The sequence below is a fragment of the Heptranchias perlo genome, chromosome 2 (genome assembly GCF_035084215.1).
Source record: "Heptranchias perlo isolate sHepPer1 chromosome 2, sHepPer1.hap1, whole genome shotgun sequence".
In the NCBI taxonomy this organism is placed as follows: domain Eukaryota; kingdom Metazoa; phylum Chordata; class Chondrichthyes; order Hexanchiformes; family Hexanchidae; genus Heptranchias; species Heptranchias perlo.
This window is the reverse complement of record NC_090326.1, coordinates 87,981,384-87,999,833: the sequence shown is the minus strand read 5'-3', so window position 1 is coordinate 87,999,833 and position 18,450 is coordinate 87,981,384. Positions and strand designations below refer to the sequence as shown.

The 18,450-nt window shown below is 42.4% G+C and overlaps 1 protein-coding gene across 1 annotated transcript in view; it reads right to left on the bottom strand.

The window, feature by feature from the left end:
• The window catches only part of vwde (von Willebrand factor D and EGF domains), a 150,805-nt gene that overhangs the window by 26,933 nt on the left and 105,422 nt on the right, over nt 1-18,450 (bottom strand). The window contains exons 19-22 of the mRNA XM_067995918.1: nt 10,332-10,886; nt 8,197-8,292; nt 5,500-5,595; nt 476-571 (exon numbers count right to left, since the gene is read on the bottom strand). Coding sequence (XP_067852019.1) covers nt 476-571; nt 5,500-5,595; nt 8,197-8,292; nt 10,332-10,886 — 843 coding nt within the window. The remainder of the gene's footprint in view (nt 1-475; nt 572-5,499; nt 5,596-8,196; nt 8,293-10,331; nt 10,887-18,450) is intronic.

Here is an 18,450-nt window from a genome sequence, read left to right as displayed (position 1 = left end):
TATTTATCTAATTCCCTTTTGCATTTGTTGACATTGAATTTCATTTGCCATTTCTCAGCTCAACTTCCCAATCTATTTGGATCTCTCTGCACTTGATCAGACTGCTTTTGTTGCAACCCCACACCACTTTGGTGCCATCAGAAAAGTTTTACACTTACAAATGACATACAATGTGAATAGCAAAGATCCCAGCTACTAGTCACTTTCACTACTCTAATGCAAGTCCATGCATGACCACCTTCTGTCTCCTTTGATGCAGCCAGTTGCCAATCCACTTCAATAAGTACCTACCTATTCTGTTCCTTTCTACGTTATGGACCAACATCCTATGTGCATCAAAAACCTTGCTGAAGTATAGATAAACAATGTCCATAGAGTTCCCTTTATCCGCAAGAAATGTTATAAAAACCTACAAATCACAGCAGCAAAAAAATCAAAATCAGAGTATACAGAAATTATAGTAGAATTCTCTTACTTGTTTCGCATCGTGGTCCAACAAAACCATAGGGGCAGGTGCAGAGATTTCTAGCCAAGCAGGTCCCTCCATGTTGACATGCTGGTTCACAATAAGCTGCAATCAAAGAGCATCACTCAATATATTACAGCCTAGTGGTTATGGTACTGGACTAGCACCCCAATGGTCATGAATTCAAAGCACCATGGCAAATTGAATTCTATTAATCTGGTAATTTGTGGGCTAGTTATGAAAGTTGGTGTATAGTTGTAAATAAATAACTGGATCACTAGTGTCCTTTAGGGAAGGGAACCTGCCATCCCCACCTGGTCTGGCTTTCACATAACTTCCTTACCACATTATGTGATTGACTCTTAATACCCTCAGAGAAACCAGATGTGTGTGATGAATGCTGCTTGGTCAGTGATGCTTGGCCACTTCGCAAAAGCAAATAAAAAATTTACAGCAAATTGGAAATTCAGTTAAAAAAAATAAATGATCAGATAATTTGAATTAAGAGGAGTGGACTGCATTTCATTTTGAAAATAAAAAAGTGATTATAATAACCTTACATATGCATTTTATATTAAAAATGCTGAATGGATCGAAACATTCCATTTAAAAATGCATGGAAAATTTCTGTGTCTGAAAGTGTCAATAGATTAAAACATAAAAATGTCCAATATGTACTTGCAGTACCATTTACACTTATAGGTGGCATTGTAAATGACCAAGATCCATGTAAAATGTGTCACAGTTAACATTTGGTAGAAATGCACAATTTGATATTGCAAACTAACTGTTGTAAAGTGTCCTACACAAACTATCCACCTGGTGGCTGTGTAGCAGCCTTTCCTTACCAGCAACTTATGTCAGAAAGCTGATTGATACTTTGCCTCCAGTCCCCAACATCAAAAGCCTTTTGCTGCTATCAGAATTTTTGATGAATTGTAGAGAAACTGGATGGTACAGTAGCACATCGCGTGCACTTCTCCTCTGAGGCTTGACTTCAAATCTAGCCCAGAGTGATGGGGTGAAGGTCTCCTTTCTCAACTGGCTATAAGGCCCCCTTGTAAAATGAGTTTGGGCACTTTCAACGTAGTGTCCAGTGAGTACCAGGTGAGAGTGAACATAGAGAACAAAATTGGTGCTAACTGGTAATCTAATTTAAAGAGACGATAATGATTGGTGTTGGAAGCAGAAAATTCATCCTAGTACAGCATAAGTTGCTCTTCTGAGGTTAGCATTACAAAGTATACTTCTGCGGCAGAGCAATGGGAACTTCACTCTGCATCTGCACTGTGAAATGGCAAAGGGGACTTGATCTTTCTCATCTTTCCTCGATGATAGCAAAATCCCAATGCAGCTTAAACTTGTGACAAGTAAGAATTGCATCCAAGCAATTGCCCTTCATTTTGAAAATTCCTAGGCATGGAATAGAGTGTTTCTTTCGGCCAATATAAGAGATCCAGGACTAAGTTGTGAGGAGGATATGTGGCCAAAAGGGAAAACCCGCCTCCTGTTGCTGACTGATACATAGCTCCCTGGATGCAGAGAGCTGTCCAGTATCTCGACCAAAGGCCAATATTCAGTTGTGCACTCGGACAATGCATTTTGACAAGCATTTTGTTAATAGAGGGCAACACAACCAAACCTGATTCTGTTCTCACCAGACATCTAACACACATTTTCCAACAGGAGGCACTGGATAACAATCATAAACTCTGGCTGATCTTACCATCCCTAGCCCACTAATGCCATGCCAGCTGTAGCATCCCAACTGCTGCCCAGCTGAGATCTGTTCACTGCGGACAGAGAATCAAACCGTGGATTTTGTGGTCTGTGGTTTAGTGCTACGCTGGGCAATGCTTTTACCCATTAGGCCATCAGAGGAGCTCACTTTGGTTTGCTTTCTTAATACTGGATTGCAGTATTTTACTTACGTATATTTTAATTAACATTGGTCATCTAGGTTGATACCTTAATACATTAACTAAAGGTTATTCGTTGCATAGAATCATGCATCATCACAGCCAGAAAAGCTACAATGTATTGAGATGTCTCAGTTACATACCTTGATACAGTTCAGGCTGTCTCTCCTGATACTTCCTACTCATGCTCAAAACAAAAGTCAACTTCCATAGGTGGCCCCCATACTCCCTGCGATCAGAAACCTTACCTTATGTACAAAGTAAAATACCTTAGGGGAAAACAGTAAACCCCTTTTACCATCCAAAAGGACACTGGAAATAATATGGGTTATACTGTAACTCCTCAACTCTCCAACACCGGCAGAACATAGCATAATTTCAATCCATAGGATAAAGACTATTTGTGTTCATTAAGAAGTAACATTAAACAGAAGCAAAAATAATTCAGCAGTTTCAGTGTAATAAAAGAATGCTTGATTTTTTTACCAATTCTTTAAAACCATTTCAAAACAATAAAAGTCCTGATGCCACAGTAATTTTCATAGAATTCACAATTTAGAGCATTCTTGCCCCTTTCATCTTCCTCATCTACATGCTGCCCCTTGGCGACATCATCCTCAGCCATGCAGTCAGCTTCCACATGTACGCTGATGACGCCAGCTCTCCACCACCTCCCTTGAACACTCCATTGCCTCTATGCTGTCAGACTGCTTCTCTGAAATCCAGTCTTGGCTGAGCTGCAATTTCCTCCACTAAACACTGGAAAGACTGAAGCCATCATCTTCAGCCCCTGCTACAAACTCTGTACCCTCGCCACTGATTCCATCCTCTTCCCCAACCACTGTTCTCAGCTGCAAATGCGATTTGCCCGCTATATGCGATGTCCGGTACAAGGCAATGGCAGGTTACTATAACGGGACTTAAGTATAGTAGTATAATTTAATTTGCTGTATGTAGATTCAATTGTTCTTGGTTTCCTAATTATCTAACGGCATTTCCAAGTTCAATTTGATAACAGTAATCAACAGAAAAGGTGTTTCACCGTTGAAGTAAACATATGTCTTTGTTTCTCACGTGTTTTCTGTCCTCTGAAACTATGAAAACAATACCTCTTTTCCATAAAAACATAATAATAGACTTGTGTAAAAATTTATGCGAACCTCACAGAAGCCAACAGTGTTAACGATTTAAATGGTCACCAGATACCATTTCTGAAGAAAGAATGACATAAGTGAATTGACTGAAAGACGGACCCTTCTCACCAAAGGGGCGCCCTTTTCCACAAATATGCACTATGAAACGTTGTTAACTTTAAAAAAAATAACTATTTCTCCTTAAGCAGTCAATAGTACTTGCAATTTTCACATCAGGAACAACATTTAAAAGCATGCCTTGACTTCTGCATTTGTGCGGTTTAAATGCTAACAGCAGCTTTAACTGACCGAAAAAGTCGGCGTGTTTAATACGGATCAAGCGGTACCGTTGTAATTGATGCCTATAGCAATGCCTTGGCACTTTGGATACAAAACTGGCTTAGTGGCAGAAGGCAGAGGGTGATGGTCGAAGGTTGTTTTTGTGACTGGAAGCCTGTGGCCAGTTGGGGTACCACAGGGATCTGTGCTGGGGCCCTTGCTGTTTGTGGTCTATATTAACGACTTGGATATGAATGTAAAAGGTATGATCAGTAAGTTCGCTGATTATACAAAAATTGGTAGGGTGGTAAATAGCGAGGAGGATAGCCTCAGTCTGCAGGACGATATAGATGGGTTGGTCAGATGGGCGGAACAGTGGCAAATGGAATTTAACCCGGAAAAGTGCGAGGTGATGCACTTTGGAGGGACTAACAAGGCAAGGGAATACACAATGAATGGGAGGACCCTAGGCAAGACAGAGGGTCAGAGGGATCTTGGTGTGCAAGTTCACAGATCCCTGAAGGCGGCGGAACAGGTAGATAAGGTGGTAAAGAAGGCATATGGGATACTTGCCTTTATTAGCCGAGGCATAGAATATAAGAGCAAGGAGGTTATGATGGAGTTGTATAAAACACTGGTTAGGCCACAGCTGGAGTACTGTGTGCAGTTCTGGTCGCCACACTACAGGAAGGATGTGATCGCTTTGGAGAGGGTGCAGAGGAGATTCACCAGGATGTTACCAGGGCTGGAGCGCTTCAGCTATGATGAGAGACTGGGAAGATTGGGTTTGTTTTCCTTGGAGCAGAGGAGGCTGAGGGGGGACATGATTGAGGTGTACAAAATTATGAGGGGCACAGATAGGATGGATACTAAGGAGCTTTTTCCCTTCGTTGAGGGTTCTATAACAAGGGGGCATAGATTCAAGGTAAAAGGCGGGAGGTTTAGAGGGGATTTGAGAAAGAACTTTTTCACCCAGAGGGTGGTTGGAGTCTGGAACTCACTGCCTGAAAGGGTTGTGGAGGCAGGAACCCTCACAACATTCAAGAAGCATTTGGATGAGCACTTGAAATGCCATAGCATACAAGGCTACGGACCAAATGCTGGAATATGGGATTAGAGTAGACTGGGCTTGATGGCCGGCGCGGACATGATGGGCCGAAGGGCCTCTATCCGTGCCGTATAACTCTATGACTATGACTCTATGACTCAATGGCAAATGGTCAGCGCTATTTGTTTAATATAGGCGGCTGTCCGGGGTATGCAGGGACGGTGTAAGTGGTGGTGACTGTAATCACAAATTTATATACATCACCACCCAGAATTTCCACGAGAGATTTCCAGCAGGCAATTGGTGGAATCCCTGAAAAAATGGTGTAAACAGCTAAAGGGAGGTGTTAATTTTTCCAGGGTTTCCACTGAAGTTATGGAGGGAGATTGGGACAACCAGGGAGAAATTCAGGGCCTATTAGCCAGATATTTTTTATTCTCCAGTGAGTGCATACCTTACTTAAAACTACAACCATAGATGGAAACTGAATTAGCAAAAAATTATTGTGTATTCAGCTTCTGTTTGAAACTATAAATATCACATTATGTAAAACTGGAACAAGCGAAGTTTACCTACGCAAAATTTGCAAGGTGAAACGTAACTGCTATCACCATGTATGCTTCTCTCACATCTGCAGTGTGACGCTCAAATTACCTTCGTCACAGGTTGGTCCTCCGTATCCAGGCGGGCAATCACAAACATCAGGTTTCAGACATTTCCCACGATTTTTACAGTCAGGGCGACATATAGCTTTGGATAAAGCCATGAAAGCAAGATATATGTCAAAACATCAGCAAAGTTATATATGAAAACTAAAATAACAGATTTAGTATTATTAGAGCCATGATGAGTACAATCTAGCAAGATGCTGAACACTGTACGTTGAACCCATCCTTTCTCCTGTTATTCAGGTCAAGGAGATGAGGTGGTGGTAGACCTCACTGTCCAATTTCATAAACCTTTCCTCCACTATCCTACATTAGATGGAATTGCGAAAGAAAATCTACCCAAAAGAGTGCACGTAGCTCCAGCACAGCACAGTTATCCACACACTGCACTTCCCTTATAAAGCTTTAATTTCAATCATTAATTCTCTCATAAGTTTGTGGTCCTGAAAAGCAATGGCTGCTTTGGTGTACGTCTGCTGTAACTTCAGCAGCAGCACACTGGAACAGCTAGAAACTAGTCCGGGGCCAGATTATGCTGGGTCCCAACCTAGTGGTGAACCTACCAGGGTAACCTTATTGGGGCGAGGTCTCTACTGACTCCTTGCAAGGCCACTGTCGTAAGGAGGGTCGGGGACTCCTTACATCAGGAGTTCCTTCGTACTGGGTATCCTGGCCAACATTTGGCCAGCAAATCTCTTTTTAGTAGTTTTAAAGCAGCCCCTTTGTACATGTGGGTGGAGGGGGAATGGGAGTCTGACAATCACCCACCCCCTTGCTCCAGACTCTGACCGGACTTTCCTGCCTCTTTGGTGGGAATGCACGGTGATATGCCCCTAGCACCTAGCCTGCTGAACGCATTTAAGTCACAGGGCCTGTCCTAGTCCAAGCGAATTTTGTCTGGATCAGAGTGGTGTTTGCAGGCAGGCATATCTTGGCCTCCCTTTCCCCCTCGTGGATTTTGGGCACCTATTATTCTATAACTATGAGCATGCTCCTCACTGATCCATACAAAAGGCTCAATAAACAAGCACCAAGTGCTGATGAGGTTGGAATGGATCTTTCTGTTTTTAACCATTCAATGTAATTTCTCATCTCTCTGGCTCTAATTGAAAAACACATCATAGAATCCTACAGCACAGAAGGAGAACATTCGGCCCATTGTGCCTGTGCCGACACTGAAAATGTCCAATTTAATCCCACACCCCAGCTTTTTCGCCATAACCCTGCAAATTAGTCCTTTTCAAGTACATGTCCAATTGCCTTTTGAAAGTTCCTATGGAATCTGCTTCCACTGTCCTTTCAGGTGCTGTGTTCCAGATCTTAACAACTCTTTGTATGAAAAAAAATTCTCCTCTATTCCCCTCTAACTCTTTTGCCAATTATTTTAAATCTAGGCCCTCTGGTTACCGACCAACTTGCCAAAGGAAACAATTTCTCCCTCTTTGCTCTATCAAAACCCCTCATTATTTTGAATACCGCTATTAGATTTCCCCTTAACCTTCTCAGCTCTAAGGAGAATCCCAGCTTCTCCAATCTCTCCACATAACTTAAGTCCCTCATCCCTGGCATCACCTGGTAAACCTCCTCTGTACCCTCTCCAAGGCCTTGACATCCTTCCTAAAGTGTGGTGCCTAGAGTTGTACACAGTACTCCAGCTGAGGCCTAACCAGTGATTTGTAAAGGTTTAGCATCATTTCCTTGTTTTTGTATTCAATGCCCCTATTTACATAGCCAAGTATGCCATATGCTTTCTTAACCACCTTATCAACTTGCCCTGCCATCTTTAAAGATTTGTGAATATGCGCCCTCGGGTCCCTCTGCTCTTGCACCCCCCCTCAAAATAGTACCATTTAGGTTATACTGCCTCTCCATGTTGTTCCTCCCATAGTGCATCATTTCACACTTAGCCACACTAAAATGCATCTGCAATGTGTCTGCCCATTTCACCAGTCTATGACCTCCTGAAGTCTGTTACTATCCTCCTCACTATTTACTGCGTTGCCAAGTTTTGTACCATCAGCAAACTTCAAAATTGAACACCCTATACCCAAGTTCAGGTTATTAATATTTAACAAGAAAAGCAATGGTCCTAATACCGATCCTTGGGGGATCCCGCTGCCATATTTCTCTCCAGTCAGAAAAATATCCGTTCACCACTACTCTCTGCCTCCTATCCCTTAGTCAATTACGTACCCAGGTTACCACCATCCCTTTAATTCTATGTGCTTCTATTTTCCGAATAAGTCTGTAACGTGGTATTCTACAAAATGTCTTCTGAAAATCCACATATACAACATCCACTGCGCTACCTTCATCAACCCTCTCTGATACTTCATCAAAGTTAGTCAGACATGATTTGTCTTTAACAAATCACATGGAAAAGATACAGTTCTAAAAGATTTTAAGAAAATTGCTTGATTAAAAAGTCAATTATCAAACATACTAGAAACACAACTTCATATCACCAAGAACTCATTGCTACATCAAGCGTTTTCAATAAATTCTATGGGGTGATATTACTCCTGTTCATTATTTTAGTGAACAATTCAGCACAATTAAACAAGGCAATTTTTGCTCTCTATTCATGACATTTTTGGCAAAAATGAATTTCATCCCTATTGTGAGGTGGCAAAAGGAGTTAAGAACATTCTTTGCAATATCCATATGTTAGTTATTTACTTACCAATTTGGCAGTTGTAGCCAGTATAACCAGGCTTACAACGACAAGTATTTGGTGCAGAACATTCCATATTCCTACCGCATGGATATCTGCACATTGCTATGAAGGCATAAAAAAAACTTATGTTAACGACATTCAATGTTGAATTATGTGATTATCATAGTTAAAGAAGCAGAATCCATGAGGCTGAGTAGCATATTAAGATACCACACCATCCTTTCACCAAATCCAGCTCAAGTCGCTTTTTGGGATGTGAGCGTCACCGGCAAGGCCAGACCAGGTAAGGACAGCAGGTTGCTTTCTCTAAAGGACATTAATTCCAGGTTTTAAAAAATGAATTCAAATTCTCAAACTGCCATGATGGGATTTTAACTCACATCCTTTAGATTGTTAGTGCAGGCCTCTGGTTTACTAGTCCAGTAACATATACTACCATACCCCCATCATGTGAACCATGATGACAGTTTGTTCTCCATCACCATCCATAATATTTTTTGGTTTTTCTGAAATGTCCCTCACCCTAACACCTGAGAGGCAACACAGAATCTGGGACACTCAGTCTGCAGTGCACATGCTAGTGTTCACCCCTCTAACTATTGAGTCTCCTATTACTACTGCATTCCTAACTGAATTATTAACCATTCTCCTTGCCCCTTAAGGCACTTCATATTTTTTGGTGCCACTGTAATCCATTCGATGGTCCTACCCAGAGTCATTGGCCAGGGTTTCCTCCTGGAGCTGGGAAGGATGGGGGGTGTCGAATCGCTTTCGGGAAATCTAGGAGTACGGATTTCCTGGATGTCCTTACGATTTTGACGTAAAGACGTCTTTTTTTTTGTCAGTTTCCCGCCCGACAGGCCAACCTGACTGATAGGCTGGCCTCAGTCGGGCGGGAGCAGAGCAAGGAAGAGGACGTCTTCAGATAAGTGTTCAGATAAGTCTTAGATTGTATGGCTGGGGGGGGGGGGTGCATGTGGACATGGGTGGACATTGGGGCATGGGGGTCACCGGGGAGGAGTCAATCAATGGGGGGATCTGTCATCGGAGATCGGTCATTGGGGGTTAGACATCGGGAGGAGGGATGGGGGGGGGTGGATCAGTCATCGGAGGGGAATCAGGGGTCAGTCATTGCGGAGAGATCGGGGGTCATGGGGGGAGGTCAGTCATCAGGGGGGATCGGGGGTCAGTGTCAGCCATTGGGAGTGGATCGTGGGTCATGGGGGGGGTTGCTCGGGTGTCCGTCACCAGGGGGTCAGTTACCGGGGTGGGGGTGGGGGCGGGATCAGGGGTCATCGCGGGGGTCACGATCATTGGGGGGCATCAGCGATCATTGGGGGGGCCGTTGCAGGTAGGCTTGTTGGGCCTGGGGGAAGCACTCCTGCTCCTCCGGGCCCACAAGCTGTGCTATTAAAACACTTACCTGCAGTTTTGGGCCTTCTCGCCTCCTCTCACGTGGCATGAAGGAGAAGGCCCAGGAATCCCGGCCCCCAGAGGATGAAATCGCAACACCTGAAAAAACGAAGGCCCGCAGCCTACTTGAAAGGCTTCAGTGATCAACCCGCCTCCTGAGTGGGTTGGTTGCCTGCCCCTCGTCCCGCCTCGGTGAAAACTTGAAATGGCCAGGTTGGCGATGGGTCAGAAATTGTTGCAATTTTCAATGCCCTCCTGCCCCCAACCCACCCGTTTTTCCCATTTAAAATCCTGCCCATTATCTTTCCCACAGGAAACCAATGTTTTAAGATTGTTGGACAAGGTTATTTGCTCTGTATGTTTCTGTCCTTCCTTGCTTTCCCTAACCTGTGGATAGGCAGCACTTCTTCCTTTACCACTGCCAGCTCTCTATTTCTCAGCAGGGTATCCACCCTCTCAAACTCTTCATCCAGAAACCTCTCTTCCCTCCCTCCTTAATATTAAGAGCCCATTTTCACTCACACTAGTCTCCAGCAGCAGTTTGTGCTAAATGCAATCAAAATTGTGGTAAAACTATAAAATTATCAATAAATATGGTTCTGCATGTTTTATTATAGGCTTACTCTCTTTTGTGTTGGGTGTTTTCCTTTCTCATTTTGGTTTCAAATATGTAAGAAATTGAACATTTACTCAGCTGTGACTGTAGCAGCACTAATATAATGCTATACCTTTGCATGTGACTCCATCGCCAAAATAACCAAAAGGGCACCGTCCACATTTGAAGCTTCCATAATGAGTTGGTTCACAAGGAACTCCTGAGAAACAAGGTGCATCTGCACATGTAACTATCTTTGGCTCAGGTGTTAGTTCATCCTCTGTGTAAAGGCTTTCTGAAGTCACAGCCACACCAGAAGACTGTGATTTTATTAAAGGCCTTCTCTGAGTCAGTGATGGACCAAGTGTTTTTGGAATACCTCTTTCTCCTTTGATGTTATCTCTCACTGCATTATCACTTTCTACTTCATCTGTATTGCTCCCTCTTGTCCCTTTACCGTTTTCTAAGAATGTGGCAGCTCTGTTCTGCAGAGCTGGACTTTTTCCAGGTATAAATGGTCTGGACAGGATGACGGGATGCCGGTCGGTAGATCTATTGTCAGTGGACTGATAAACCGTAGTCCACTGACGGACATGTGGCTTCCTGACAGTTATCGTTGTCACAGTAGGTGTAGTAGTCGTAGCAGTGACTCTTGCCTTTGATCTGGTAACCCCGGGTTTCTGAGGACCTACAGAACATCATAGTTTTGTTAAGCATAATTTCAAACTTTTTCAGTAAAGCCTGCTGTCATCTAACATTTAAAAACATAAAAGGGCCCCAAAAATCCACAGGTCGCAATCCTGGTAGTTACACCAAGATTGCGCTCATGGGTGCGCTCTGGCCCTGACCCCACTGGAGCTTGTGGGGCAGCAGAAAGGCATCTCCTTTGCATAGGGCCAGAGGGTACCTGCACCACTAGGGGAATGTTTCTGGTGTACATTTTCCCCATGAGGCTGGAAAACCCAGCAGCTGCTTGATACTAGGGTAGGGTGTGATGCCCAGGACTCTCCTCAGCCCTGTATTAGGAGGAATGTTCTAATTTTTTTTTTAAACAGGAAAAAGATGCACTGGCCTGGACCCCCGGAGGGCCTCACTTATGCCCATCTGGAGGCTGTTATGTCTCATCTCTCTCAGTGTTCTGGTCTTCGAGATTACACCAATATTAACTGTATTACATCGGGTCCCTGCAAACCAAGGAAGCAAGAACACAGCGTGGAGGGTCCCCACACCTGGTTCTGGCCCTTGGTGTGAATAGCTTTGTTAGGGACTGGCAGAGGTTCCTCCCCTTATAAGACCGACCGAGAAGTTCGAAGACCACCTGTAACTCATGTCACATGTTGATTTTGACAAAAATGCTTTGGCAGCATGAGGTAGTATGGCAATATTGTAGAGGTGGAAGTAAGTGATCTTGGTGATGAATGGAATGTGGGGTTTTAACCAGGTTGCGATTATATTGCCCTCAGTGCATATTCAAATCTCAATCTCCTAGCTTCAGTATCCTTAATTCAGGCCTCCAACTTGACTCAAACTATACTGCCACTTCCATGGTGATGCGGATCCAAAACAGCTTGTATTTTGATGTGGAGATGCCGGTGATGGACTGGGGTTGACAATTGTAAACAATTTTACAACACCAAGTTATAGTCCAGCAATTTTATTTGAAATTCACAAGCTTTTGGAGGCTTCTTCCTTCCTCAGGTGAATACAGCTGGTATTGTGGCAGTGTAACTGGAGCCTTATTTGGGGATTCAGGTGATTATGAATTGCTCAAATGTTGCTGTCACTATTTATGAAATCATTTGAATCCGTCAATGAGATTACAGCTTTGTAATTATGCCCATATAACTTAAACTGTCGATATAAATGACCACTTCTGATGCATTACACATTTCAAACTTTATGATGTGCGATTCTAAGTAATTCAAAGTAAAAGTCTGTGAAACATTTAATTTGTTACAATTTTAGAACATTAATTGCACAGTCCTTCCTGTAAGCAGATTCCTGACTGGAAAATATTTTTCTTTACTTTTTGTTTTAAACAGTCTTACGAGTGAGCACACAGATCCGTAACATTAAACAGTAACACTGCTCATACAAACACATCAACTCCAGAGGGAGATTAGAAATGTTGGATTGTGCATTCTCAAACTGCACTAAGCTCAGTACATATGTGACAAAAAAATAATCTTGAAAAAGAGTTTTACTGTGCTTGCAATTAAATTCCAGTGACTGCACAATTAAAAAGAAAGAGAGGATATGATTTTCATTGCCTCCACCAGGCAGGAACAGAGTGGTGCCACACGAAAATCACGATGCTGAGCTTACTGTCCCGTTCCCAATCAGCACGTTACCATTTTCAACTGGTTCTGGAAATGGGTGGCTAGAGCCCTGGCTGTTTCAAATGCCTCATTACAATATACAAATCAGGGTCCTATAAGAGCCTGATGCAATATTCAGGTATCAGTGGGCAGAGCTTGCATTGTATATGCTCCGTCCATTGATACTAAGCATAGAGCGGCCTAGCCAGTGGTCCTTAAAGGGGTCAATACAAGCCGCTCACAAAAACTGTAAGTTTCTGTTTTTTAAATGATTTTTGTAGAGCCCCACTAAAATCTTTCCACCCGCTGCCAGTCCTTCCATTCCCCCCTCCTGCAATTGCCTTCCCCCACCTTTAAGCTTATTTCCCCTCCCTGCCTTTCGGGATCAGCAAGCTGCCTGGCTCAGCACTCGTGCTCGCCAATCAGATGCAGATGAGGCCTGACCAACAAAATGGCTTAAGCTTCTCGCTGAGGACATCGGGTGTGTGGCGCTGCTCATCCAATGTCCGCCTACAATGAAAATTGGCCCTACTCTTTCTAAATATAAATCTTCTTCCACATTTCCCAACATTTATTGTGATGCTATCATTTCACAACAGTTAGAGGAATTCTTTTGCTGTGTGTGAGAAATATTTGGGCTTGTTGAAAGGGATCAGAATGCTTGCCCACCTTCGTGACTATGGGTGATGGATGGCATGAGGTAGACCAACAAAAGAGGAATGCAAGAAAATAATAAATATATTAACAAGATTAAAATTCCTCCACCTCTTACAGGTCAATTCTATTCGTAAATGTTAAAAAATGTTGATTTGCGGGTGCCCTCACAAAGTTGCCTTTTTTTGAAATTGTGTTTCTTTTTTAAACATATGAATACTAGTGAAGGTTTTCCTAAATATACCAGTGTATAGATCTACGATAAACATATATACATCTGCTCCTGAGCAGAAGTCACTTCATGAAGAGTTCCTTTATTGTATGAAGCTGCCCTCCTCTGGCCAACAGCTAAAGAACAAGCGCTTGACAATATCAACAGCAAGAGCCAAGTGTACCACAATAATATAATCCATTTAAGAACTTAAAAGCTCATTGTCTGAATTTCAACAAACTGGTCAATGAGTTATGGGTGGAGCCAGCCTACAGTAAGGTTTTTAGGTGCACACTGTGAATAGAACATGTCACAAGCCTGGAAATTACTGTGAACAACGTTATTGGGACCGTATCAAATTCCACTCTCTGCTACTTCACCCGAGGCATTAACCCATTCATTTTACATGGGTTAACGCTTGCTTAAACATTTATAGAATGTTAGTTATATAGTGAATGAGAATGCATAGGACTGTGGTAATGTAAGTATGCTGCACAGAGTTTACGCTATCATGGATGGTTCAAGACAGTTCCTATCATCTTGCTAGCTGCAGAAGTGATACATTGCAGGCTAAAATAATAATGTCAGTTTATGTTGTTTGAACTGCTGTTTAAGCACTCACATTTGTGAGTTGCTAATAACTTTACCAATTAGTGCCCTAGGCCCATTTCTACCAGGAACTGGACTGAGACATTTACAGCCAGCAGAAGAGACTTGAATCCCTTCAGTCTGGGCTGAATTTGAACTCAGGTCCTAAAAGAGGAAGGCCAGCACTTAACCCACCATGCCTTCTTGTTTCCCCCACTACTTGCTTTTAATGTCCATATACATGACATAGTAAATCATTGATATCAAGAATAATGGCATTAGGACATGTATCTTCTTCCTAGCTTATTTACACATGTGACACTGAGTTGATTGTCTCAGTTATTTCCTACCATGCCTCAAGAGCCTAGTGCTTCTGAGGGGATGCCCATTACTGACATAAATGATGTGCTGCATTACACCCTCCATTACAGCTTTGACAGCAGCATCATCAGATCTCATCCTTTTCTAGCTGACTGTTATGCTTCATTTGCGCATAAGATTTTTCACACGGTTGGGAATAAGCAACCTTCCTTTCTTAAAGCAGGCAAGCTGTGCTGCACTATCAGAGCTGTGATCGAATTGACTACCTGAATCATAGAATCATACAGCACAGAAGGAGGCCATTCGATCCATTGCACCAGTGCTACCAAGATTTAAGTTGAACAAAATCTCATATTAGAGCTTGTGTGCTACAATGGTCAAGTAACATAAGCAACACTTTTAACATATTTTTACCACAAGCTGAGCAATTTCTAGGCCTCAGCCATAAAAACTCTTTAGTTTCATTATAATGAAATAATGATAATGGATCAGGCCTCCCAACGGCACTATGAGGGCCAGACCTCAATAACATACAGCTGGCGGGTGGAAACAAGCAGCCATGGGCAGTCTGCTGGGTCTGGGCTGCCGGCCTTCAGGCATGGAAAAGGTAGTTCCGGGGGAGGGGGTTCCATTATTGGGAGGTGAGGGAGACCTGGTGCGGCAGCACGCCACATTGTTTTTGTCGAACCTGACGGAGCACTCCTGCAAACAGGGTACTTTTGATCCTAATCAGATTAGTTCAAATTACTAATGGCTGCATCAATTTAAATAGCATTTCCTGTAATATGAATGAACTAATTGTACATTCATTGTGAATATCTAGTTACCCCTTAGCTGACAGACCCACTTGTCAGGAAACTTGTCAAGTGGGTAAAACTTTGCAGGCACAATGTATTTTTTTTTGCTGTTGGATTATGTGAATTCTGTCTAGATCCACACTCGAATAATATATTTTATTCATATATTGTAAAGAAAGAAGGAACTTGCATTTATATAGCGCCTTTCACATCCTTGGGACGTGCTTATGCACTTTATGAAGTACTTTTGAAGTGTGGTCATTGTTGTAATGTAGGAAAATGTGGCAGCCAATTCATGCACAGCAAGGTCCCACAAACAGCAATGAGATTGTAGGTAGCATTGTTAAATCGTACTTTTAAATACAATGGCCACAAATTTTCTCAGGGCTTGGAGCTCAATTCCACCTTAAACAGTAAGGAAAGCAACGGAGGAGATGGAAAATTGGGCAGAACCCAGAAACTGCAGATTTCCCAGAAGGATTTTCAGCTGCTATATCATTTAACTCATCTGCGAATTTTGACAACAGGCAGGTCTCTGAAACAGTATTGTAGTTCTTGTGTTTTCTGGTGAAAGTTCATACTGAAGACTCATTTTTAACACTCTACTTTTTGTAGATATTTTAGTGCAATATGTTAGGCTGATGCCAGAATCTGTACAAGGCAAATATTGCTGTCACAACTTTGGCAGGGGTCTACAGGAATGGCTGGATTATAGGCTAGGACCTATGGCTTCCAGCCTCGTGCCAAAGGTTCCAGGATGGGGGTGGAACGTCAGCATACATCAAACATGGCCATCAATTCAAGGGGGCACGGGGACTCTGTACATCAATGCCCTGGGCTTTCATTGGGATCCGATAAATAGTTGGCGCAGGTATACCTGGTGAGGCCAGATGAACTGGCCGACACAGGGGCAGATGTGGGAACGACCTGGGAGTTCATGCCAGGATGGTGTTCTGGACCTCCAAAGATTTGCCAGCAACTTTTTTTAAAATTTAAAGTGGAGAGCAGCTAAGGAATTTTTCCAGGGCAGGACCACACAATTAACCCCCTCTCCACCCTTGTTGGGCCACCTCTGCCAGACTTTCCAGCTTTGCTAGTGATGGAGGCCATTTCCAATGTTAGGGACCTTCCCCAGAACACATGAATTTTGGTGGGGTCAACTGCAGAGGTCTGGGACAGGCGCAACTCAGCATTTACACCAGGTTTTTAAAAATGAAACACTTTTAAAAATATTTCCGTGGAAGAAATTCTTATGAAGGTATTTGATCCTTTATGAGCTTCTGCTGTTGTAAATGTTTATAGATACATTCCAACTGTTTTGCTTCAATATTTTAAATGAATTGTAAATTAATATACTTGTTTCAGACTGCAAAATTTGGTCTGTGTTTAATAACTGCCATTCAGAAGAGAATGTGGTAGCATAGCACAAGACAATATGGTGGGGGACGCACTTCCAATACAGAATGAGCGTGCGCACGCCTCCCACCATATTGGATCCTCAGGCACCTGTTTTACAACTGTAAAACGGCACAGCACGACCAAATTTCGAGTCCACAATTTTTTTTTAATGCCCTTATGATTTTTCTCCTGTGTTTCTCGCAGCAGTGCCCAGGAGATTAAACTTTAATTCCCGAAACTTCAGGACAATCCTGGAGGGTTGGCAACCTGAATTACTGCAGATTGTAGGAATAATGTCTACCTATGAAAATAGCTGCTGAATGACAGAGAGTAAGTGATTCTATAAAACACACCAAATTGTAACAACTGATATTAAAAAATATATAATTTCTCCAAATTTCTGAATCACGTTGGTGTGAGTGACATGGAAATCCCTTTGTTCTGTGTGGATAATGCTTTGATTACCAAAATTCCTTTCAATCTTGCATCGAAGAAAGGTACGTTTTCAAATGCTTTACATCTTAAAATCTTATTGCTCAATTATGGATTGGTCTAGCTTTTGCAGAAAATGTTATTTTTACTATTCTCCGAATATAGTAAAATAAATATTTAACTTGTCATAATTTTGGACATCATTCAAAAGTAAATCAAAAAGCAAACTAGGCGGGCTGTAAAACAAGCTGCGGATTCATTATTGCCCATTTTGCCCAAGACCAATTTTACAACCAAAGACTTTAATGGTATATGTAAGCTCTGCTACATCAGTGAAAGTGCTTTGCTTCTGTGATCTCCGAGCTTGTGCTTCTCTATATCAAAAAAACCTCATGTCTCTGCCACACTGATTCCATCCAGATGCAATGCCCAAGCCAAGTAGTCCCATCAGAGTATGAAACTGTTTTTCTAAGAAAGTATAATTCAAAATGTGGTTTAATCATAACAATCTAAATCAGCAGGATTGTTATTTTGCCCTCTTCTGAGCTATTTCTACATTTGAAAAGCATACTGTCCTAGTCACAAGGGAAAAAATCCACATTGTAATCCTCAATAATCGGGCGGGGAGTAAAACGGATGACGGAAACGATACCGCTCAAGACGTATTTCCAGCCCGGTTTATCAATTAAAAAGTACATTAATTACGAATGTCTCTGAGACTGTAATTTCATCGTTCTCTGCTTTACATGTGAAATCTAAATTTTCACAGACTGGCCACATTACAATTTAAGATGTGAAAAATGTAAAAAAATGTCCTTAAAAAGAAACAATTTACGAACATACGAATTAAGAACAGGAATAGGCCATTCGGCCCCTCGAGCCTGCTCTGCCATTTGTTAAGATCATGGCTGATCTGATTGTGACCTCAACCCTACTTTCCCGTCTACCTACTATAACCTTTGACTCCCTTGTTAATCAGGAATCTATCCAACTCAGCCTCCACCGCTCTCTGGGGAAGGGAGGTCCACAGACTCACAACCCTCAGAGAAAAAATTTCTCCTCATCTCAGTCTTAATTGGGAGACCCCTTAATTTTAAACTGTGGCCCCTAATTCTAGTCACTCTCACAAGGGGAAACATCCCCTCAGCATCTACCCCTTCTAGTCCCCTCAGGATCTTATATGTTTCAATAAGATCACCTCTCATTCTTCTAAACTCCAGTGTATACAGGCCCAACTTGTCCAAACTTCCCTCATAAGATAACCCCCTCATCCCAGGAATCAGTCGAGTGAACCTTCTCTGAACCGCCTCCAAAGCAATTATGTCCTTTCTTAAATAAGGAGACCAAAACTGCATACAGTATTCTAGTTGTAGTCTCACCAATGTCCTGTACAACTGTAGCAAAACATCTCTACTTTTATATTCCATTCCCCTTGCAATAAATGACAACATTCCATTTACCTTCCTAATCACTTGCTGTACCTGCATACTAACATTTTGTGATTCATGTACTAGGACACCCAGATCCCTCGGT